General features: G+C 44.3%; 1 protein-coding gene and 1 long non-coding RNA gene across 4 annotated transcripts in view; one reads left to right on the plus strand and one right to left on the minus strand.

Moving 5' to 3' along the window:
- Nucleotides 1-3,446: 3,446 nt before the first annotated feature.
- On the minus strand, nt 3,447-19,333 carry KCNG4 (potassium voltage-gated channel modifier subfamily G member 4). Of its 2 annotated transcripts, XM_088172080.1 has the most exons (3): nt 18,533-19,333; nt 16,901-17,700; nt 3,447-5,281 (listed from the first exon to the last, which is right to left on the minus strand). In XM_088172080.1, exons 2-3 carry the CDS (start codon nt 17,648-17,650, stop codon nt 4,493-4,495), a joined length of 1,539 nt encoding a protein of 512 aa, XP_088028206.1. In that variant the 5' UTR covers nt 17,651-17,700; nt 18,533-19,333; the 3' UTR covers nt 3,447-4,492. The 2 variants fall into 2 exon arrangements, with proteins under 2 accessions (XP_088028206.1, XP_014729928.1); XM_014874442.2 differs by lacking the exon at nt 18,533-19,333 and having other exon boundaries at nt 16,901-17,891.
- Nucleotides 14,053-23,606, plus strand: part of LOC148222417 (uncharacterized) — a 39,122-nt gene continuing 29,568 nt past the window's right edge. For both annotated transcript variants that reach the window (XR_015806358.1, XR_015806360.1), the window contains exon 1: nt 14,053-14,200. This is a non-coding gene — a long non-coding RNA (uncharacterized LOC148222417). The remainder of the gene's footprint in view (nt 14,201-23,606) is intronic.

Below are 23,606 nucleotides of genomic sequence, written 5' to 3' on the forward strand. Positions count from 1 at the left end.
AATTGAGTATGAAAATAATGAAATCTGAATTGGATTTTTAGCCCTCTTGCTGAATCTGCTGTAATAATCTGCTCAAATACTCCTTTAGCACTTTTGCTTAGTGCTGATAATCCAGGTTTGGATTTTTGTGTGAGTTCCTGTGATGCTGTTCTGATTGCAGATCTCTCTTACAGTGCACAGGCTTTGGGTTGGGCTCTTCCCCCCTCTGCGAGCATCTCCCTGGCATAAAGGAGCTACAGGAACACTAAACTTTGGGGGAAATCAGTTTTTTGAGAGCTGTCTTCTATCAGAAATGAAATGATAAAGACAGGATCACAGGGGGAGGGGAAGAACCTTGGCTCTTTCTCTTCAACTTTTTGTTGTGAGCATCACTTCAGTCACCCAGGAACAGAATAACCCAGAGCATCAGGTTTCATCCTAATATTGCAAATTTAGAACTGGAGCTTGCCCAGCAGACCTGGAGCCCGTTCCTCAGGGCTTTGCTGGGTGTTGTGGCATGTGGGACTCAGGGAAGGGGTGAAAGCCCCACTGATGCCAAAACGAAAAGTTCACAGCAAGGAATTCAATACTTTCAGTAAAATGTGCTGGAATATCTTCATTTTACCGTGCAGAAACCCTAAACTGCATTTAGAAAACATGACTTTTATATCAGCCTTTTATCAGTTTTAACTTCCACGTGTGGCTAATAATTTATTACTTGTAGAAATAAAAACTGGGAATGTGCTATACTTCTCCCTCTCCTTGACCTTCTAGGCTTTCATCATTATTTATAGATTACTGCAATGTATTAAAATAATTTTCTGAACCAAAAAAAGAGGGAGAAAATCTTTCAGGAGGGAAAAAAGCCAGAAGGGACATGCTGAGTGTAATTTCTGTCAGCAGATGTGCTTAATTGATCAAAATAACTGCACAACAGTGTTTGGGTGTGTTTGAAATAAAATTGTTGACCAGTGCAAGTTTTAAATAGTTCTGCTATAATTAATGCATAGCATATGTAGTCCACTTCCTGAATTCTTTTGCAGTTTGCTCCTAAAACAAAACACGGTTCCCTCAATGAACTTGTGACTTAATCAGCCTGGTAACTTTGTGTTATGAATGTTAGTGGCTGGATGCAAAGACAGGTGAAAAGCAAATTTCATGATTTCTAACAGTAGGCTGAAATAATAAAATATGAACATATGAAATTAAAGGGAGTTAATTACTGAGATGCTAACATGTCCATCTTATGCAAGGCTTCTCTACCAGAGGAACTGATGAGAGTGACAGAGGAGAAACAGCTGGAGAACACCTGGGAGGTACCAGGGCTGCAGAGAAACCTGGAACAATCTGCAGAACCCATGAGGAATTGAGAGTCAGAGCAAAGGTCTCAGCACCACCATGGGGATTTTGGGGTTCCTACAACACCAGGAGGTGTTGCTGTGTCAGAGAAGCTTCTAGAAGCTTCCAAAGAGATGCAAAGCATTGGTGAGGGCTGCACATTGTGGCTCCCCTGGGTGATGGGTGCTGTTCCTCTGCTGCTGCTGGGATTTAGACCCAGGGAAAAGGCTTTGAAGTCAGAGGAGCTGGGTGCCAGGCAGCTCAACTGCTCTTTTAATTAAATCTGGTGAGGAAATGATACCATCTTGGCAACAACAGTATCTGCTAATTGTAACTGCTTGTTCTGAATTTGTTACTCAGTTGAGTTACACGGGCACTAAATGTTCCTCCCAACATATTTTTTCCCTCCCCTGTAACACAGTGAATCATGCAGGATTTTTTTTTTTTTTTTTCAGTGAGAGCTGGTGCAGACCCAGCTATTAGAGGAGATTGAAGTTAAAATCAGAAATACGAGTGGTGGTCCAAAATCTGCTGGAAGTGCAAACACTCACTCCCTTGTCAAGCGCTGGTGCTTTGTTTGTTTGAACTCCGTGGTTCGGCACATTTTGGGTTGTGTTTGGGAGCTTACACGGGGTTAAACACTTGACTGAGTCAGCGTTTGGATTTCTGTCACTGTGCACAAGCGACAGAACCTGTTGGGCATGGAGCTGTTACAAGCACTTGAGCAGTAAAACCTCAATATTTCACCAGATAAATCTTTAGAACCATTCTGCTGGGCTCATTTTGTGTGCAACCGTGCTGAACTAACTCCTGGTCCAATAAGGAAATTGTTACTTGAAGAAAAACAAATCAGCTCCCTACCTGATCGTACCTGCAAAGTGTGAATCAAAGGGAGAAGTGTTTTTCAGAAGCTGCAGCAATTCTGCTCAGGATTTGTGTCCCAGAAGCCACCGGTGAGCAGGAGCAAACATTGATTTGGCACTGCCAAACCAGAGGGGCAGAATCTCCAGGTGGCATCACCACACACAGGACCCTGGAGAGGTCTGGTTCATAGCCCAGACCAGGATTTTGTCTGATTTATTGCCAGCCAAAAATATAAAAAGCTAGTTGTGGAAAATAAAAAATCTGATGGACCTGTGCATAAACTAGCAGAAATTGCACATTTAATGGAGCAAATGTAAATGCCTGTCATCTAAAATCAACTTGTTCCTCTTGTGTTAGAACATCCCCATGAATAATCTGCTGCAGTTTCTCTGGTTTGAATCATAAGGTCAGTAGCAAGATAAGCCCAAGAGATTAATCCCAGTCACGTCACCCCAGTTGTGCCTGGGATGTTCAACTGTGCTTTTGTGTACTCCAGCTGGGCAGGAGGGAGGGGAGCAGCCCAGCACCAAGGCTCCCAAATGCCTGCAGGAATCTGGGTTTGGATCTCCAGGTGGGAGATGGGGCAGTCCTGGAAGTGTCCCCAGGCTCCCAATGGCACAGGAGTGGTGCCTGCCAAGAGCTGGCCCTGGTGAATGGTCATTCACTCAGCTTTGCCCTATTCACAGGGACATTGGGACCTTGGCAACGTTTAAGAAATTGGGTAATGAAAGCTGAAAATCTGATTAAAAACTAATGCAGAGCTTGATTAATCTCGGTGCTGAAATGTATACCCGAAATTCAGAGTGTCAGAGCCCTGTGGGGATCAAGGGGGCTCTCACACACGGGCCCTGAACACACAGGTGTCTGTGCACACCTGGCCTTTGTGACCTGTCTGGAATTCACTGACCACGTTCACCCCATCTAAAGGGTCAAATTGTACAAAACCATGCAGTCTATCCTCAAAGGAGCGTTGCTGACCTCTGCAAAGCAAATTGTATAAAACCATCCAGCCTATCCTTAAAGGATCACTGCTGACCTCTGCAAAGCCCTGTTGCTTCCTTCTGGCTGTACATGGGCATCCCAAGAGGGACATCTTCCATTCCCATCAGGAAATCGGTCCCACTCCTCTCTGGCAATCATTCCCCTCTATTCTTTATTATTTATATCTTTGGATACTTCTGAGCTATCATCACATTTTCAAGTCTATTTTTTATCTTTCTTTCAGAGAAATCATCACCATTCAACAAAAAATATAACACCAAGGCTTTTTGATATGGTCAGTAAGCTTGGGCTTTTTTTATTCCTTGTTTTTATTTTAAATAATTATATGAAAAAGAAATTTGAAGATTTTTGCTGTCTAGTATGATATGTTTACAGTCTGCAGACCACAACTGCATTTCAAGCAAATGCTCTTGCAAACAGTACGTGTTTTATACAAAGCAGTGCAATTTATTAGGTACAGATTGATCGTCTGGCTACAGGCAAACTTTGAAAGCTGTCACATACAGCAGTTTTATTTTAAGCTTGTTACTGGCTTTAAATACAGAACTCAGATTTGTATCTGTATGCCTGGTGGATGAGCTGTGGATAACCACACTGGTGTGTAGCCCTGAAAGAATGTGTCCTAACGCCTGGCTCAGGATATTCATTGCAAGAACACTGGAAACTCAAAGGCAAATAAAATAACAAGTGTGCTTGTGCCAACAGAAGCTGGTTTGTTTGTTACTCATTCAGTGTTAGGTGTTCAGCAAGATGCATGAGGGGTAGAGACAAAGTTTATTCTTAATAGTCATAGACAAGAATGAGCATTTATCACTGAATAAACTCTGACTTTTTACATTCTCCCAACCTCCATCTCCATGCGGATTTTTTGGAGCTGGCTCTGTTGGGTTGGCTGCTGCTTATACCTATGCCAGGAGAGAGGATAGCACTGTAACCTATGGTGCTGCTTTGTTTTGTGTATTTTGCTGGCACACACATGTGCACGTTCCTGTCAGGGTTTTTGGGAATGCCCCAGGCCAGGCTCAGTTCCCTGTGTGGATTTATCTGATAAGGGACTCCAGGCTTAGCTCCCTTTGTGAATGTGTCTGATGGGGGATGCCAGGCTCAGTTCCCTGCGTGGATGTGTCTGATGGGGGATGCCAGGCTCAGCTCCCTATGTAGATATTTTTGATAGGGGACTCCAGGCTCAGCTCCCTGTGTGGATTTATCTGGTGGGGGGACTCCAGGCTCAGTTCCCTATGTAGGTATTTTTGATAGGGGACTCCAGGCTCAGCTCCCTGTGTAGATGTACTTGATGGGAACACAAGTGTCAGTTGCCTGTGTAGATGTATTTGATGGGGGATGTCTGTCCCTCCAGGACCAGGCTGTCAGTCTCATTGAAGGTGTCGCTTTCCCCGGCGCGGTTGCCGCTCTTGGCTCGGCTCAGCCGCGACTGCAGCCGCTCCTGCTCCTTGCGCAGCTCGGAGTAGGAGTGGGAGAAGGTGTGGAAAATGGAGGTTGCAGGGAAAGACATGATGAGGATCCCGCTGAGGATGCTGCTCAGAGCCACCATCTGCCCCGGCACGCTGCGTGGCACCATGTCCCCGTAACCCACGGTGGTCATGGAGATGATGGCCCACCAGTAAGAGGCGGGGATGCTGGTGAACTCCAGCACCCTGCCCGACTCGTTCTCAGCCAGGTACACCAGCGGCGAGAAGAGGGTGACAGCCACGCAGAGGAAGAGCAGCAGCAGCCCGAACTCCCTGGTGCACTTGCGCACGGTGAGCCCCAGCGTCTGCAGCCCCAGCGAGTGCCGCGCCAGCCGCATCACGTACAGGATCCTCAAGGCACGTAGAACCCGCAGCACCAGCCCCACCTTCTCCAGGTACGTGCTGCTGCTGCTCGGCCGGTCCTCCTCCTCGCCGGCGTCGTCCTCCGAGAAGATGAGGGAGGCGTAGTAAGGGGAGATGGCCACGAAGTCAATGATGTTCAGGGGGCCTTTGAAGAACTGACACTTGCTCCTGGCCTGGATGAAGCGGAGGCAGAACTCCAGGGAGAACCAAGCCACGCAGATGGTCTCGATGACAAAGATGTAATAGCACTTCTGGGAACACTCACCCTGGCACAGAACAGGGAGGGAAATAAACAAAAGAAAAAGAACAGTCTGTCAACCAGCATCCAAAAACACCGAGGGAGAAGCAATATGGATCTGCCTGAGTCACTGGTAGCCGAGATAAACAAACCCCAGCTCACAGGTAGTGTGGCAGCTGTCCTTGGGTTGTGTACAGAGAATACTGAGCACATGAAATAGCCGAACAAACAGATCTACCAACCTGCCTCGTTTTACTGTGCTGCTTCTTCCAACCTACTTGAATGAAACCCATCTCTGTATAAAGCCTGGCATCCAGGCCAGAAGTCCTGAATAATTCCCACTTTCTGCTGCACTTGGGAATAACAAGTTTTTTTGTGCTATAGAATTGGCCAGCAGAGGTTCCCCTTCAGGGGTATGTTTTACCCTGCCCAACCCTCAGAACAATTCAGCTCTGTAGCACCGTTTGGGCATTTTTCCTTTCTGCACACTAAGCTGTCGAGTCTATATTTTACCCCTAAAATGAACCACCACAAAAGCTAATGAAGGCCTGGCAGGGTCAGGCTGTGGCTGCATTTGCAGTCAGTGCTGGAGTGCATTGATGTTTGCAGAGCTGCTGACTGGGCTTGATGAGATTGCCTGCAATCAGCACTTGTGTTGTGCAGTGCTCACTCTTTCTGAGCCCTGAATTCCTTGTACAGTGCAGCCTGGACTCTGCACAGACCTCACACCGCTGATGTGGCCTCTGAATTATTCATTGCTCCCATCAAGGTTTACTTAATTTTTTGTTAGCTGGGCTGAATTTCCAGTACATCTGTTATTTGTTTGCCTTTAGACATTTGCAGGTGACATTGCTCTGAGATCATCATGGGGTTTTCCCTATTCCTTCCTTAGAAAATAGAAGAAAAGAAATTTTGTTTGCTGGAAGGTTTAACCATTAAGATGTAGGATGTCTTTTGAGCTGAGTGTGAAATTTCAAGGTATAGCAATGTAGAGGCTGTTTGGGAGATTTTTAATTCTTGCCATCCTCAGTGACCTCAGTTTTCCCCATGGAAATTTATATTTACTTAGTGAAAGCAATTTATTCTGTCAGCATAATGAGAACATGCTCATTGACTTTACTTTGGGAGATGGATTTCATCCCAAGAGTTTGTATGTGAATGTTTTATATATTAGGAACATTTGTATATATTATGGAATGCACCTGACTTGATTTATATAGAATAGCCCTCTCTAATGTCAGTCTCTTCAAACATCCTTCATCCTTTTGAATATCCTGTTCAAAAGCAGCAAATATGGAAATAAGGGGGGGAAAGGAAATACCAAGCACCAAAGCCAATTTCTGTTTCTCCCAGTAGTTTTGAGGATTTTTACACCTCAGTGTTTTATGTTGCTCTCAGAACTGCTGTCCAAAGAACAGGCAGAACACACTGACTTCGAATCTCTGTTCTCACCAAAACACTGATGACCCTGTGTCAGTGAGAGATGTCGAATTTTTTTTTTTTTGCCACCACATTCCCATTAGTTACTCAAATACCCTGATTCATGAAAGGCTTTCTTTGCCTAAATATCCGATAAAGAAATCTCTTTACAGCACAACAACTTCTCTACAATTCTTCTTTCTGAACAAACCAGACACCTTTGGATATTCTGGTGTTCAGCACCTTCCAGCACAAACCACAACAAACTCCCTCCCTTGACCTCACCATTAACTAGAGCAGAATTCTGGGGTTTTATTTCCAGATCTTTGAGTCAAACTTTCACTGAGCTCTTTCTCCTCCTCCTGCAGATTTGTTCATGGTGGAGTTGGAGCTCTAAAAGCTCCAGGCTGGTGTGGTGCTGACTGTGAGCAAGAGGAGGAGATTCTATTCTATTCTATTCTATTCTATTCTATTCTATTCTATTCTATTCTATTCTATTCTATTCTATTCTATTCTATTCTATTCTTTGTTATTATATTTATTAATTTTTTTGTTTATAACTGACCACAGCATGTTTTAGGAGGGCTTTTTCAACAAAACCATCTGACATCAATCTGTACTCAGCCTGTCACTGACTTTGATGGGAGAACAGTTATGACAGGCCCAGCAGTGAGTATGTAACTCTTTATACTTTATTCATCCTGCAGATTTACTTTTCAGCAATGCAAGAATTTATCAGGATTTATGGAACTTGCCTCCAGCAGAAATTCTACAATCTATGATATAAATGTAATAAAATGAGTGCCTGGTATTGATCTTCTGTACCAAATGGGCATTTGGCTCAGCAATGAATGAAACAATATTTTGAGTGTAAAAAGATATTTACTGAGCCTGGTGCCTGAAATATTGAGTGGTTTCTTAGATTTATAAACCACCTCAAAGAAGCAAAGGAGTTGTTTCAAACTCCTCTATCACCAGAGATAGTCAAAAATTCAAACTTCCTTTTGATTATCCCCTCTCTGGTGTATAAGAATGGCTTATTTTCTCTATTCTTTTATGTGCTGGAGTTTATGGTGTTACTATGAGATTGCTCATTTTAGGATATTTCTTTTAAATGCTCTTTAAATAGGAAAAATCTAGGTTCATAATAAAATAGAAGAACAGCAGTACTGATTCCAGTTAACCCAATTCCCTCAACAGCCAGAGGAATCAGGTGCTCAAGGAAACTCCTGGCTTCTGTTTTCCACTCACAGAATCCCAGAATGGTTTGGGTAGAAGGGACCTTAAAGACCAGGTTGCTCCAAGCCCTGTCCAACCTGGCCTTGGATACTTCCAGGGATGGGGCAGCAAAAAAGAAATTTAGTCTCTAATTGTGAATTCCAGCTAAATGTGCTTGAGATCTGTGCTACTCACAAGGTAAAAGGAGGTAAATTTCCTGGCCTCTTGGTTTGCCAGGAAACATTAATTAAAGTGTAATGATTTCTAGGATAACAAACAAAATCGGATCCCAGAGTAGTGCAGCAATAGCTTAACTTACAACAGGTATAAATCTCATGTAGTGAAAATAATATCTTTACATGCATCAATAATTTTAGTAATGCCCAGGGAGACTCAATCAGAATTTCCCCTGAAGAATATATCTCTCATCTATCCATGCTGGTTTCCAGATGCTGCTCACTTTTTAAAATGTGTTCTAGACAAGGAAAAGCTTTATCATTATTGAATAACTGTATGGCACCACCAAGGAACTACTCTTGTTGCTTCAGGGTCTGCTCTGTGCTGATCATTTGTGTCCCACCTGTCTGCACTTTAACAAAACTGACAATTAAAATATGCTTTGGAAAACTTGTTCTGAATCATTACCTGATCCACCAACGAGTTTCCTACTGCCAGAGATTTACCCCAGTACCTTTTGCAGTAAGGTATTTACCCTTTATTCCCTGTTAATCTGAAGTACAGTGAGGAAAGAAATCCTGTTATTACTGTTCTGTCGGGTGTGCATTGCTGCAGCTGTGTGAGGATAAAATTGGTTAGGTACCAATTTTCTGCCCTGGGTGTGACTGACTCTAAGTGGAATTTTATTGGCAGCAATCTGAGCCCATTTTCTGTGGTGTGTAATTTGGGATTTCCCACAATCTATAAACAGGGTGGAGTCTGGGAGGTAAAACAAGCAAAACTACAGCATTTCCCATGATCTCCTTCCTATGCTTGCCAGGGAACTCTGCTCAGGATGGTGTCAGTGATTCCAAGTGGTTTTTTTGTGTCAAATGATCTATTCCCAAGTTAAATAGCAAAAGTTCCTCCAATGCTTGTAGAACACTTTGCTAATAAGCACACCTTGATCAGAATCTGGAATATTTCAGAATAATGTCTTATTTCCAGAGCCTTAGAGTGGAAATCAATATTTCAACCTCAGCACAAGGTATGTATGCTGCTTACACAGCACACTTGTGAGAAAGAAATCTCATGTTATTTATAAAGCCAAGCTGATAAAAGTCCTTGAACCCAGCTCGAAATCATGACTGAACCTCTGTGTGCAAACCCTGTTATTCCCAGGGCATGTTTAAGGGAACCAGCTGGCTCATCATCATCATCAAACAAATGAGCAGTGGGCTGAAGTGATCTGAGCCCTGCTCCCAGCCAGCTCTGCCCGAGCTGCAGCAGTGATTGCTCCCGAGGAAAGGCTGTCCTGGTGCTCCCACACCTGATGGAGCCAGAACCGGGCAGGGAAGGAGCTCGGACAGCACATGCTCCATCCTATTGGAGTCGAGGGAGTTTCCCTGAGCACAGGACCTGCTCCTTCTTATCCCTCTGCAGTGGAAGGACAGGCTGCCAGAATGTCACCGTTCACAGCAGGTTTTGTTTGGCTCTGTGGCTGGTGCAAGGTCAAGGTTCACAGCTGCTAAATTTGTCCTGGCAGGTGCAGGTTTTGTTTGGCACGGCCAGGTTGCTGCTCAGATCCTTCCTGTGATGCACACCCTGCTCTGTGGACAGAGGCCAGTGTCCAGCAGAGTGGAGCAGATGGGATCAGCCTGTCCTGTGGTGCCTGACCTGCCTTCTGCCAGCCTGTGCTGTCCAGCACTTATCCCAGCAAGACTGCTCTTCCTGCAGCCTGGCCCTTTGGCCAAAACCAGCCAGACCTCTAGGTGCAGGATTGAGATGTAAAACTGGCAGGAATTTCCCTCTCTGAGCCCAAGGTTGCCATTTCCTGGGTGGGGGGCTGTTTTCCAGCCTTTTGCACTGCTCAGCCATACCCGGGCAGTGCATCCTGGTCTAGAGCTTCTCCCTGAGCAACTCCCTCTGGGTGAAAAACACAAACTAATGGGATGGTGAAAAAACAAGCTTTGGTTCTTGCCTTTGCCTGCCCACAGACCCAAGGCAGTGGGAATACAGGGGAGGCTGCAAGTCCAGAGAAGGTTTAGGAGGGAGCAGAGAAAGGGCAAGACCTGGGTGGAGGGAGCTGAGCTGCCCAGCTGGCTCCAAGCTGTTCTTATCCCATTGGCAGCAGGAAATGAGCAGATCCAGGGCAGAAATCCCTTTTGGCTGTGAAGTGATGGCTCGGTTAGGAAATGTGATGCCAATCCTCGTTGCCTGCATACCTGAGCTGCAGTGCTGCAGGTACTGCTGAATCACTGCGGCCGCATTGACGCTGGTATTTGAATAATTAAATCAAGCTCTGCTGAATCAAATGATGGGGAGGGAGAGCGTGAAAACCCTGTGTTATGGATCACATCAGCACCCGGATTTATGGTTTCAGCCCGATGCAATAAAATCAGAAGGTTACAGCCTGCTGAGAAAGAGGCTCTAACCTGATTTAGGGAATGATGAGCTTGTTAAAGCAGTGCTGCGTATTCTGAGAACACAGTGAGCTTGTTCTACTTGATGGGAAAGAAGCCTGGACTTAGGATAGCAATTACTACAACTTCAACATTTGAGGAAACTAAACTAATATTGATATTGTATTAATGTGGGCATTAGAAAGAACAGAGAAAGAAATGAATGCTCTGTGTCCAACAAATAATTATCCCCTCTGAGGCAGAAGTGTACCTAAAATAAAATGTTACAATTAACTTTTAAACTTGGGTCCTTAGTCTGCTAACACTGTGAGAATCAGTCTGAAGAATTTGAATTTGATTTGAACCAGTTGGTGACTCCAAAATGTTGGTATTAGCAAGATGTGAAAGAGTAAACTTTTTTTCTTGTTTTTCTAGTAAGGAGTCTTACAGACAATTTTGGAACTGCAAAGAGTAGTATAGTCAAAATGACAAGGAATTCATCTGGACTTGGGATGATAACCTTCAACTGACAGTTTTGCTGCTGGTCAAAGCATTTTGCCTGTTACTGTTTCTTTGTTTCTTTTCTCACAGCGTTATAAATTCTTCAGAGCAGAAATTGCTTCTTATTGTAACTCTGGAGTACAGGGGGTCCCAAATATGGTTGAATCTGTTTTAAGGGAAGATGCTGGTGCTATTGAGAGGTGCTGACACTGTGGGAAGGAACTTGCAGGATAAATTAGTTTCGAGCAGAGTTTTCCAGAGATGGAGTGCCTCCCTGAAAGGGAACACAAATCTTCCCCAAAAAAGGCATTTATTAAACACCCACCTGTGCTGAGCCCCTTGAGGAGAGTCAGGTGAGGGGAGTGAACAGGCTTTTGTAACTATTACAGCTCTGAAAGCAACAAGAGAAGAAAGAAATCCTGATTCCCGGTGAGGGACACGTGCATGACACTCACCACTGCACAGCTGTGGGTGCCCTGCCCAGTGCAGAACAGCTGGAACAGCTGGAACAGCTGGGTGTCCCCCAGGATGGCGTGCAAAGCTCGCAGCCTTGGCGCTGCTGGGACACAGCCAAAAGGGCAAATTAAAAATGTCTAATTGTGCTTTCTGAAGCCTGGACACTGGCTTTGGAGAGCCAGGCAGGATCCATTCCCTCCCTGAGGGTCAGCAGTTTGTGCAGACATTCATTTTGCGTGGCAAGGGGGGAGATGCAGGGCACAGATGGTCAGCACTGACCACCCCCACAGTGCCCTTTTGGCTCGAGTGATATGAATTTATCAGTGTTGTGCATCAAGGACTCAGTGCTGAATTGGGCAGTTCTGGGTGTGGATGGCTGGGAAATGGGCACGGATAATGTGGAACTCTGAAATCAGGGTCTTAATGCACCAGTGCAATTTCAAGGTCAAAGCTCTCGGTGTTTCTGATCTGAAAAACAGGCAGATCCCATAAAACAATAATTTACAAATATGTATCAAAGTTACAGGCTTGAATATTCTGATTTCTGTTGTTTAATGGCTTCTTATTTAACCTTTCTTCAATCATTATTAATTTAACTAATTCAGTCCATAAGCACACAAATTAGCTAGGTTCTATTATGCTGGGTACACCTAGACCAGGAGGTTTTTGGTGCTCCAGTTAAACACATTTTTCTTACTTTCCTTGCTGATCAAAATGGTCAGAAAAAAATCAGAATTGCATTGGGTGCTTGGACAATTTAAGAGAGGGATTGTCTGCAGAAAGGGACTTGATAAGAGCCCAGAATAAAGTGCTTGAGCAGATGCAATAAAGCCAAAGCACATCCAGCTTTATTTTGTTCCAAGCAATTCTAAATCATATGTATATCGTTGTATATTTATATCTAGGCATGTACACATGTGTCTTTATAGTCTTGCACTCTAAAGGAGCATTACATTTTCTTTCTCTTCACAGTAAGGCAAATAAATTGGGTTTTTCCCCCCTGTAAAGTAAAATTATTCCAGTTTTAAAGAAAATCCGTTTCTTGGCAGTTTCCCCCAGTGTGCAAGCCAAATATTATTTAGAGTCATAAAGAAAACTTCAGCAATATCAAGCATTGAAAAACTAATCAAGGCCTCCAGAATAATGATGTAGAACTTAAAAAAAAAATGTAAAAGTGGTTCTATACGTTAACTACCAGGTTCTCCTCATCTGTTCATGTTTTCTGGATTCTAAGTGCAACCAGAGACTAGAAATTTACTCTTTTAAAAGGAACTTGATTTTCACATCATCAAGCCATCCCAAGAAAAGAAGCTTTTTAAAAAAATGAGTATTCTGTGTTTCAGGAAAAAACCTTCACATGAAACAACAGTGGTTGCAGCTTATGATGATTTCATTAGTTCATATAAAATACCTAAAGCAATTCCAAGCTCCTCAAGGTCAGTTAAGAGCAAACACAAAAATTAGTAGTGAGAAGGTCAGGGAATGGAAATATCTGGGGGGTTTTCTTTCCCCTGACCTTAATTTGCTGCCTTCCTCAAGTACAGACCTTGCTGTAGCCTTTCTGCTGAGTCATTTCTCTAGAGGATGCCAATTTTAGGGACCCATTAAATGAAGTATCTCGTCCTAAGGAAAGTCCCAAGAGTCCTTTAAAGTGTTCTCCCTCTCCAGGCCCTTCTGCAGTGTTTTTATCCCATAACTTTCTGGTGTAATGATGTTTTTTTCTTTGGGTTGGATGTGCTGAGCAGTGGCTGTTTCAGTGACCCCCCTTAGATCCTGGCTGTAACTCTTATGTGGGACTGGGACTTTCAGGGGGCTTTGATGGGTCTGTCCTGTTTCTAGTGGGATGATCTGAATTTCTTCATTTGAGGGTAATTCTGGTGAATTTTGTCACTTCAGTTTTCCTATCCTGTATGCTTGATCTCCAGATTTTCAGTTCTCTCAAGCTGTCTGTTCAGATCAATAACAGATTTCCTCACCTCTAAATACGCTTTTTTTTTCTATCTCTACATGCCTTGATTTCTGCACTTTGATGATATAAATCTGCTTTTTTACCAAAGACAATCTGAGCTCCATACAGAACTGATGCAAATATCGTGGACAAGGATATATTTCACCTGGAGAATGTGATAATTCTGTTGCTTTATTCCTAAAGAACACAACCTTGTTACTGATGACTCCTCTTTCCTTAGCCTCATAAATGATAAAACCTTTTGTATATTTATTTCATGGTCAGACTCAAACCTGAGCTTCCCAGAGCTGTTCCTCTGCTACTTTAGATTTTTGCTGAACTTTTTGCTCACCCTTCACCCGGGACTGTTCTCTCTGGGCTGGGATTCACAGCATGTGCATATATGATACAAATTTACAGAAATGTTTGCCCAAATCTCTGCGTTTTTCTTCCATGGGGAAGGTTCCTAAATGGCATTTGGCATAATCTGGATTGTGTGCATGGTGCTGGTTATAACAACTCCTCCTTTATTTCGCTTTCAGCTGCATTCCTGACTCTCAGCTCCCATCGCCTCTGCTGCCCCTGGCGATGGTCCTTCCCTCCCCTCTGGTTGCCAGGGTGACTGCCAGGGTTTCCCTGATGCAGATGCTCCCTCTTGGCTCCCTGCCACCCCTCTCCCGCAGACAGAGCCCACTTTTCACTTTCCCTCGCGCAGGGAGGACTCCGGGGTGCTCTCCTGCCTGCCCGGGCAGCTTTGCTCCCTTCTGAGCAGACCTGGCTCAGCAGCTGCTGAGGGGAAAAGGGATCTGCTGTGCCTGCAGGCTGGGATCAGCAGCCTCTGAGCCAAGTGAGTCGAGTGCAAGTCACCTTGCATTATTATTCATTGTTTTATTACTTTCTTTTTTTTTCACTCTGATCCTTCTTGAGCTGGAGTCCAGCCAGTTTTCACTCTCTCAGCGTGGCTGTGATGGGGAGGAACAGGACCCTAGAGTGACAGCAGAGGTAAAGACTTTCCTGTCTGTTTTTCAGAATGGGTACTATGGATAAATTCAATTTCCAGTGTTAGTGACATTGGAAAATGGGTCCTTGCAGTACTTTTAAGGACATTTACCTCGGAGCTTTTGCCAAACTTTAACTCAGAATTGAATAAACCTCAGGAGAGGGCATCTTTGAATTCAGGTGTGGAATTTCAGGTTATTCAGAAACTTTGTGAAGGAATTTGGCTGTTTTCTGTCACTGAGTAAACAGCTATCGAATCATCTTTGTGTCCAGCCCAAAAAGCAAAAATTTCAGGTCCTGCATGCCTGTCTCAGGTGCTGGTAAATGTGGCCCCACTTTGGAATCACTTTCTGAGGTCAGTGAACAGTTCTGAGTTACAAATCAGCAGAGAGTTGATTTTGTTAAGTATGACTCAGCTGCAGCCAAGAAGTCCTAATTTTAGTCAATTAACTTCATGGAGTTATTTGTCCAGCTCTAGTTAAAATGCTCTTTTGAGATCCCAGTAGGGAAATCTTAGTTGTTGCAGGATAAGAATTTGGTGATGGAAATTTAGGGATACCAAAACTGCTTGCTAGTAGTTCAGATTCTCTGCTTTTCCACAAGGCATGAGTATTTTGTCTCATATATTCCCCTGTGCTTCCTGTGGCAGAACATCACATAATTCAAAGAACAGGACTTTTAATACTCTGTATTCCAGGCCACAATGACAAAGTGCATTAGGCTGGTGCTGTAAGTGTAAATTATGGAATATTTCCAAGTATTTGGACAAATGTGGTCCTTTCCTCAAGTTCATCCTTCATCCTCTCCCCTGCACTTGAAACAATCCATCTTTTGAGCTCATTTCAATGCAGTTTGCTTGTTTTTAAAATACTGATATATATGCAAATCTGTAAGTAGTAATGTCATCCTTGTTTTATAGGAAATTCAGCAACAGCAGCTTCACTGCAGCTCCCAGACACACTTATAACCCTCAGCATGCTTTTCTTTCTAACTCAGTAAATTATTTTTAAAACACACAGCCCCTTACATCCAGCTTTGCTCATGTGCTGGTTCTTTTGAATGGGACTAATTTATCAAAGTTTTTCCTGCAGTGGTTGGGAAATGAAGATAAAAGGTATGGAGCCACTTCCATTAACAAAGTTAGTAGGAAGCTCCTGCTGGAGCAGAGTTTGTGATGTTTGTACATCGGGCTGGAAGAAAGATGTTCTATATTTAAAGTACTTCCTTGGAAGAAGCACTGGAATAGTGTTAACAGCTTTTCCCGTGAACACGGATTTTCCTTTTTTCAGCCAAAAAGTAATAGCTGAGGAAGGCTACAAGTGCAGCAGGATTATTCCTGACAGGTTAGAGCCTTCTTGAGCAAATGGAATTAATATTCAAGGGGTTAAAATGGAATAGGGGACGATCTTAGATTTCAGCCTCCTGTGCACTCCTCAGTTTTATCCAAAGTCATCAAATATCAGGACATATTTTAACCATGACAAGGCTGCTTTGACCAATGGCTTGAGCAGTAAAATAGATACAGATTTTTGTAGTGTGCATACCAGGCTGTGCTATAAATATAAAAATGACTTTATTCATCAATATATGACACTCTGAGGAGTGTCTTGTGTTACAGCAGGGGTTGGGGCAGGGAGTTTATTTGACACAGATTTCCTCAGCACTTTTGGAAGGGCAATTTGAAGATGAAGTGCAGGATTCATTAGAGAGATTAGTCAAGGTTATGTGATGAATTTGGACGTTGCCACATCTGAAATAACTTTGGATTCTTACTTTTCCTCTGGTCTATTATTACAAAAATAAATCTTTTAACTGCTGAAATATTTACAGCAATGCTATAGAGAAGATCCTTCGTGTGTGATACAGGCTTGATTTATTTGCCCTGAATTAATGTGGATGAGTTCTTTGGGAAGGGTTTAAATGCAGTTAGCAGTTCAGATAGAATTTGGTATTGCTCCTACAATATATACATATATATGGGGCAAATACAGAATTCTCTTAGCATGGAATTGTGATTTTTGGAGGCACAGCTTTTATGTATCAGTACGTGCAAAAATACTTCATCTGCCTCATCCTTCAATCTTTATGCAACTACTGAAATGTAACATCTAAAAATTAATGAATATTTCTCCCTCTTTAAGCATCTGAAAGCTTTATCACAAGGGAAGATACTCAGCTGTTTTAAAATAAAGATGTCAGAGGAAAATATTTCTGTAGCTGTTGTGTCCAAAGGAGAGGTTGCCTGTAGCTAGAGAGTGAAGCATCTTGAGAACTCCACAATGTCAGTGTGAGAGTCTCAGTGCTAACAAGTTAATCTTACACTGGCAGCTGCTTCTCAAGAAGAAAAAGCTGTCCTATACTGGACACCTGAAATATCTGCTCTGTCCAAAAGCTTTCTTGCATTTTAGCTAAAAATCAGAATATTTGTTCCCATTACTCTTAACATGATATCACTTGAAAACGATAGAGCTAATTGGAGCCCTTGCTGTGTTTCCTGTCACAGTCTGTGCCATTAAGCTGTGCTTAGACCAGTTAAGGACTGACTTACCCTGTCTTCTTCAGCTCTTAAGTCTGGCATTGTGCTCACACAAAGGCTGATAGCTGTGGTGGCCACAAAGAGGATGGAGAGACAAGCAAAGACTTTGCCTGGCAGTCCTGACTGGGGATTCTCCACCATATCTCTGAGTCTGTTCATGAACTGCCCAAATCTGGTTTTCTCATCCAAGACACACGAAGCCTCCTTGCTCCTCCGGAGCTCCTCTTCCTTGCGGATCTCGGCCAGCTCCTGCAGTTTCTGGAACAGTTTCCGAAAGCAGCAGTTCTCCAGGTTGGATTCCTCAATGCCCCAGTACCTCAGCTCCTCCTGGAAAGACAAGGCACACATGTCTCTCAAGAGCATCAGCTTCCCCGCGGCGAGGAAGCTGACAATCATCCCGAAAGCGTTGGGGTTCCTGTCAAAGAAGAACTCGTGGGTGTCTTCATCATAATCGTCACACAGCTGGATGATTTCCTCGTAGCTGCTGCAAAGCTTTAGTTTGCTCAGTCTGGTCAGGGGAAACTCGTCCAGAGTACTCCAAGGCAGCAGGTACTTGATGCCTCCAACGTTGATCATGATCTCTGTCTTTAGATCCACTGCAGACACTTGGTCAGGGTGGTAAATCCTCCTGGCTCTCTGGTAATGGACCCCCTTGACAGAAGGGGTTTCCACGCAGATGGGAAGGAGGTGGCTCAAGGAATTGCAGGAGTTGTAGCTAATGTTGCTATAGTCTTGGTCACTGCCTCTGGAGAGAATAGGCATCTCTAAGAGTTCTCACCAGGACATCCAGAACGGCATCAGAGCAGGGGGATCTGTCAGCCAGCAGATACAGGGAGGAGGAGAAAACATAGCAGAGGTTACTGCAAGACAGAAAAGGTGCTTCCAGCCACTTTCCTCAGTCACGGAATTAGCGAGTGCCTGTTTTGTAAGTAAGAGTCACCTCTGTGTTTCCTCCTGAAAGCTGCAGCCCGTGAATGAGCTTTGCTTTGCAGCCTCATTGGTTGTCTGGCAACACAGGCACGGAGCTTCAGCCTCATTCATAATTATCACAGGCTCGGTGCCTGCGAGCCCACACGGGAACACCTCGGGCTCTCCTCCGAGCACGTCTGGCCACCCCTAGGTTGTCATTTTCCGGTCCTTGTCGCTTCGCTTTCTTATTTCTATAAACCCTTAACCACGCGCTAACTCAACTAAGCTGCTTAATAGTTATTAGAGACAGAGTGGTTAATTACCTGCCATGGACTGGATGCGAAGTTCCTAATTGCTTTAACTGGACTGCTCAGACTGTGGCTCCTCTGGGAGCCCGTGCTGCCTCTCGGGGGGATTGCCAGGATTAGCCGAGAGAGGTTTACAGAATTCCTCGAGTGGGAAAGTTCTGTCTAAATGACGGCTATTCTATCAACCCGGCCTCCTGCCACTGCCGATTACTGAGAAGTTGGAGGGGAAAGCTTTGCCCACCGCGGGGAAAACTTTCTTAAGCCGGCACCAAGTGTTTGCTGAGCCCGGAGCGGGGCAGCGAGTGAAACCCTCCCCGTCTCCTCCCAGGGACAAACCCCTGGTTTTGCCTAGAGATTAAAAAGCACTTTTTAAACCCAAGCCAGCGAGGTGCGAACGCCGCAAGGAAAGTTTCCCGGAGTGACTTACCATGGGAGCAGGGGCAGCTCCGGGAGGCAGGCTGCCCCGCAGGTGATGCTCACATCCCGCACACCGAGCAGCGGCCGGCTGCAGCTCCCGGGGGGATCGGCCAGCAGCGATGTCATGGAAAATCCCTGGAGCACTCTGCAGCTGCCTGTCCCTTCCCTCTTCCTCCTTCTCGTCTTTCCTGGAAGGGGAAAGCAGCCGTGGGTGTTGATGTAACATATGTTTGTGCTAAGGGATGCTCGGTGAAGGTGTCCTGGGCGGGGGCAGCTCCTGTCCTGGGGATTCCTGGTGGAAGATGCTGAAGGAGAGCTGGTGGATCCTGCCCTCTCCCTGTCTCTCCTCTCTTTCCCCCGGGACTGTCAATGTTGTCCTAGAAGAGGAGGGGAGAGGGAAAGGGGAAGGGCTTAGCAATAATCTCTCCAGCATCCCTCCGTGTATCCAGCAGGCAGCAGGCAGCAACTGGGTAAGAACATGGAGTACAAGTTCCTGGCTAATGAGGTTTAATAATCAGTAAATTCCGGCAAATCTACTTAATAAAACAATTCCAGTCTCTATTAACTCCTTCTATCATAGTCATGCTACAGTCGCTTGGTCTGGAGAAACCACAATTTCCCAGCAGCAGTTTCCATGACCTGCATCCCTCTTGAAACTGGGATTTGCTCTTTAATATTCCTAGATGGAAAAGGGAATTTGAAGGGTCCATGGATGGTGTGCCTCAGCTTTCCTTGGGATGTTAGGGAAGTGTTTTCCCTCTACAAAAGAAAGGACCTCTGCCTCTTTTTTCCAGTTCTGCAGTGCTTTTCCATCAATCAAGAACTTTTTCCTTTTCTCTTTACAGATGATGGGAAATCAAACCTTATCATTTTCTCACTTTGCTCATGCATGGTTGTCAGGGGCTGGGCTTGCTGTAATGCTGTTGGGTTCTGCACTTGGGATGGCACAGATTTCACACAAATTCTGTTTGCTTGCCCTCAGCCAGAGGGTCCAAGGAACCTGGGGCCAGGGTCTGTGGATGAGTACCCTCTGTGGGGCTCCCCAGGCAGGGGGAAAAGCCTTGGCTCGTGTCTGCAGCCAGCGTGGCTGATGGCTCAGAGGTGAATCCTGCTTCCAGAGAGGTGTGTGTGAATCTGTGGGATGTAAATGTCACACTGGCAGTGTGAAGGTGGCCGTGAGAAGTGAGATGGGGACAGAGTGCAGTGCTCCTCAGCCCTGAGCTGCTGCTCCTCAGCTCTTGATCAGCACTGAGAAAAGCTCCGGCACAGCCTAGGGCAGGAAGCCTTTGCTAATTGGGCTTTTGGGGCACATCTCTCTGGGCCCACGTGGTGCCCACAAGATTAACTTCTTATCAGGCTTCACCACTGGGGTTTCCACTCAAACCCTAATTATGCCATCCACAGAGAAAGACCAGAGAGATGCCTGAAGGCTGCAGAGTTCTGGGAGCACAGCTCAGAATCTCTTAAATCCTACCACCTTTGTGCAGGACACAGCTTGCTCTGCCCATCAGTCTTTCTTATGGATTATTTCTGTGAAGAAAAAGTAAACCTATTCTAATTAACTTTGGATGGATTGTTTCACAAAAGGATAAAACCAATTAGCATTTCCTTCCTACCTTGTGAAGCCCTTGTGTGGTGTTGTTAAAGGTTATTTTTCTGAAGCCAGCTGACAAGAAGGTGAATAAATCCAAAGCAAGGAGTAAATGCTGTCTGCAATTTAATGATTTAAGTGGTAGATTTATTTTTCAAGAAATACATGTACTTTAATTTTAAATTTTCTTTTCTAAGCCTGGGTACTCTAACAGTTGTTTTATTGGGACCTGCAGCTGTGTCTGTGGCTAGATCAGGACCTCATTGCTGGCTAGGATCATGCAAAATACCTGTCAGAGGCAGAGAATGGATAGAAATATTTCTATCTGAATTTTATTATTGAGAGATGAATGCATACAAAAGACAAATAATTAATTTGGTGTCTGAGAAAGCCAGGCCCTGAACCCAGCTCTGAAGGACTTAAACATGTACCTCAGCCCAGAGCTGTCCTTCTGTCCTGGCCAGGCTCTGCTTCTGCCCTCCTGGATCCTTCTGGCACATGTGGGAGATCCTCCTCAGCACTGATACCTCTCTGCAGGTGAGAAAGGCAAATTCTGGCTCAGTTCTAACATCTGCTGATGTGTTTTTTTCACTTTTTACAAAAATTTCATCACTACTGCTATAGTTTTCCTCTTCAATTCTCCATGCCCTTTTCAGTATGAAGTTCATAATCCTTAATTTCTTTCTCAGTTCCCTGTTTCCCTCACAATTTCTGGAATTGCTCTCTCCTTGCTCTTTAGCCATCTGGTTATATCAACTCCTCAAACACCCTTTATGCCTTAAGTGCAGTTTCCATATGCTTCACTGGTTTGTTGGCATGGATGACATTCCTCTCTCCTCCTCCTGTGGTAGTGTAGCCATTCTCCTGTGATTTGGTTTATTTGATGATTTAATTCCTGTCTCCCCCCTGCTGTACAGCAAGGACAAGGTGCTGCTGCTGCTGCTGAGGAAGGGCAGGAGGAGGTGCTTGCCCAGCTGGGTGGAATCCTCGTGGCTGTGGTGGTGCAGTTCAAACCCTGTCCCTGTGACAACACAGCAGAACCTGGCAGGGCCATCCTTTGAAGTGAGAATATTTTCCCTGCAGATTTCAGTAATGAAAGCCTTCACAGGGCTCTTATTCAGGGATTGGTAAGGGTCGGTGCTGTAGGAGATGGGAAAGCTGGTGGTGCTCACCTGTGAGTTCATCTCTCCTGTTTTGTTCTCTGCAGCTAAGCCAGCACCCTGTATAAAGAGCAGATACATACAGAAAACACAGATAATTTTCTTTTTTCCACAGAGCACATTAAAGAGCAGTAGAATTTATGGGCACATTCTGTTGCAGTGGCCAAAAGTGTAACGTATTTAGAAAAGAACTGAGAAATTTATTCCGTGAAGGTTCCCCAGGCAGATGCAATGTCTGGCACAGAAAGTCAGCAACCCACCTATTCCTGGGCACCAGGGAGATGTTTTAGCACGACGTGGATGCTTTTCCTGTTCTTTTTTCTCCAAGATTCTTGATAGACGATGTCCATGGGGGCTGCTGGTGTGGGGATGTGTTTGTGCTGAGACACCTGAGGGTGGCCTGAGCTCTCTCTTAGGTTGGTGTTGCACCTTTGGGTTGATCATGCAAAATATACCTGGCAATATTTCTCTGTCAGAAGAGCCCAAAAGATCTGAATTATCTGCTTATATCCATATGTGAATGTATAGGTACTCCAGACTAATGATGTCTGTATATAATGGGCAATCTCACTCTGTGCTTCCAGCCTCCCCATCATTCTGCAGGGAGCAGCTTGTAATTTAATAAAAGCACTTTTTTCAGTCCTCCTCCCTCCCCAAACAGGCTTTTTGTGATGCTTAAATATAATACCAAGATAATTGCTTTGCCTGGCATCTCTAACACAAGATGCATTTCAGGCTTTTAAAGTCAGGGGGAAAACAAAAGTGTAAATCAAAATAATTATTTAAGGAAATATGAATGCACTGGAAAAGGGGAGAGGGAAAAAAAAAAGAGGAAAAGAAATTAATTTTCAAATCCTGCACTGTCCTCATTCATTGGCTTAGAAATCAGCCCAGTGCTGCATCTTCAGTGGGTGCAATTTCATCACAAAATTCTTTGATGCTGTTTCTTTTATTGATTGAGTACACAGCCTGTTGTCTGTGAGCTCTGCTTCTCCTTCAGGCCTCAGCCAAGGCCTGGCCTTTCTCAGGTTCTTTATGTTTGTGCCATGTGAATGCTGGTGATAAACAATTTTTCGGTTATTTGGGAAAAAAAAAAAGAAATTACATGTGATTGAAAAGAGCATTTAAACACCCAAAAATTCATTTAAATGCTTCCATTGTGTTTACTGGTGGTTAGCACTTCTGGAATTAATTGGATTTAGATAGCCTTATTACATGGAAATTCAGCCTCCTTTCAGATCCCTGTTTTACTCACTGGCCATAAAGAATAGCTTGGCCTCCTTTTCTCCATTTAATTATGACATTACACATTGCAAGGTAAACTTTAAGGATTGATGCCAACATTTTATTCAGTCCAGCAATGTTTGGTTCATGTTCCTGTTTATTCCCCCATAATTTGTCTTTATGAAGCAATAGAAATCCCCTCTCTTGCCAAATGCCTCGTTTGTATGAATAATTAAATTGACAGTAAAGCACTCGATCCACCTCTTCATTATTCAAGCCTTACCAAGTTGCAGCATTATTGATTCCAGTAGAATGATGCTGCAATGGCCCAGGAATATGTGGTAAATCAGGCCATGGGTAGCCAGGATTTGTTGATCATTTTATAAAATATTGCTGGTTCATCCGTGCCCTTGGAAACCCCAGCCATGATCCACGGTCCTGTTGTGCCACAAATTGTCTTGGAAGACTGAGTCACATATCACTGGCAGTGTTTTATTCCTTATTTCCTTCCTTGCCTTTGTAAAAGTTTCTTTTTTCTCTGTCAATTCTGATGAAAGCTGGAAGAGGTCACATCTGAATGACCACTGAAGCAAATGAACCACTTGGGGCATTCCTTTGCTATGTAAATGTAAAATAATGTTCATGCCCTGTAACACACACATTTCTGTGCTGTTTCCTCTCCGTGCATGAAGACTGAACCTGAACCAACTTTTCTGAAGTTTCCTGAAGTTTTCTGTGCCCTTTTCCTCTGGGCTATCTAGAAAATTATGCCTGTTAAAAAAGGAAGGGAATCCCAAAGGGATACTCATTCCTACATGGACCCCGATGAATTTTGCATAAGGGATGAATCACTGAGGTTTAAAAGGGATGATAATGTTGTGTGGAATGGGCAGAGGAGGAGCTGGATGCCGTGGTTTGGGGCTCAGTGCTGTTTCCCCTGCACACAGTGGGACATGGATCAGGAGGGAATGCCCAGGTGCTGTGGGAGTCAGGATTTACACAGGGGCATCCCCAGGTGTGTCATGACAGAACAAACCTGTCCTGATCCCAGCTCTGGAGATCAGTCTCACCCTGAGCACCACACCAGCTGCGTGTTTGGGGAAGGTTTT

The sequence above is a fragment of the Sturnus vulgaris genome, chromosome 12 (assembly GCF_052056855.1).
Source record: "Sturnus vulgaris isolate bStuVul1 chromosome 12, bStuVul1.hap1, whole genome shotgun sequence".
Lineage (NCBI taxonomy): Eukaryota > Metazoa > Chordata > Aves > Passeriformes > Sturnidae > Sturnus > Sturnus vulgaris.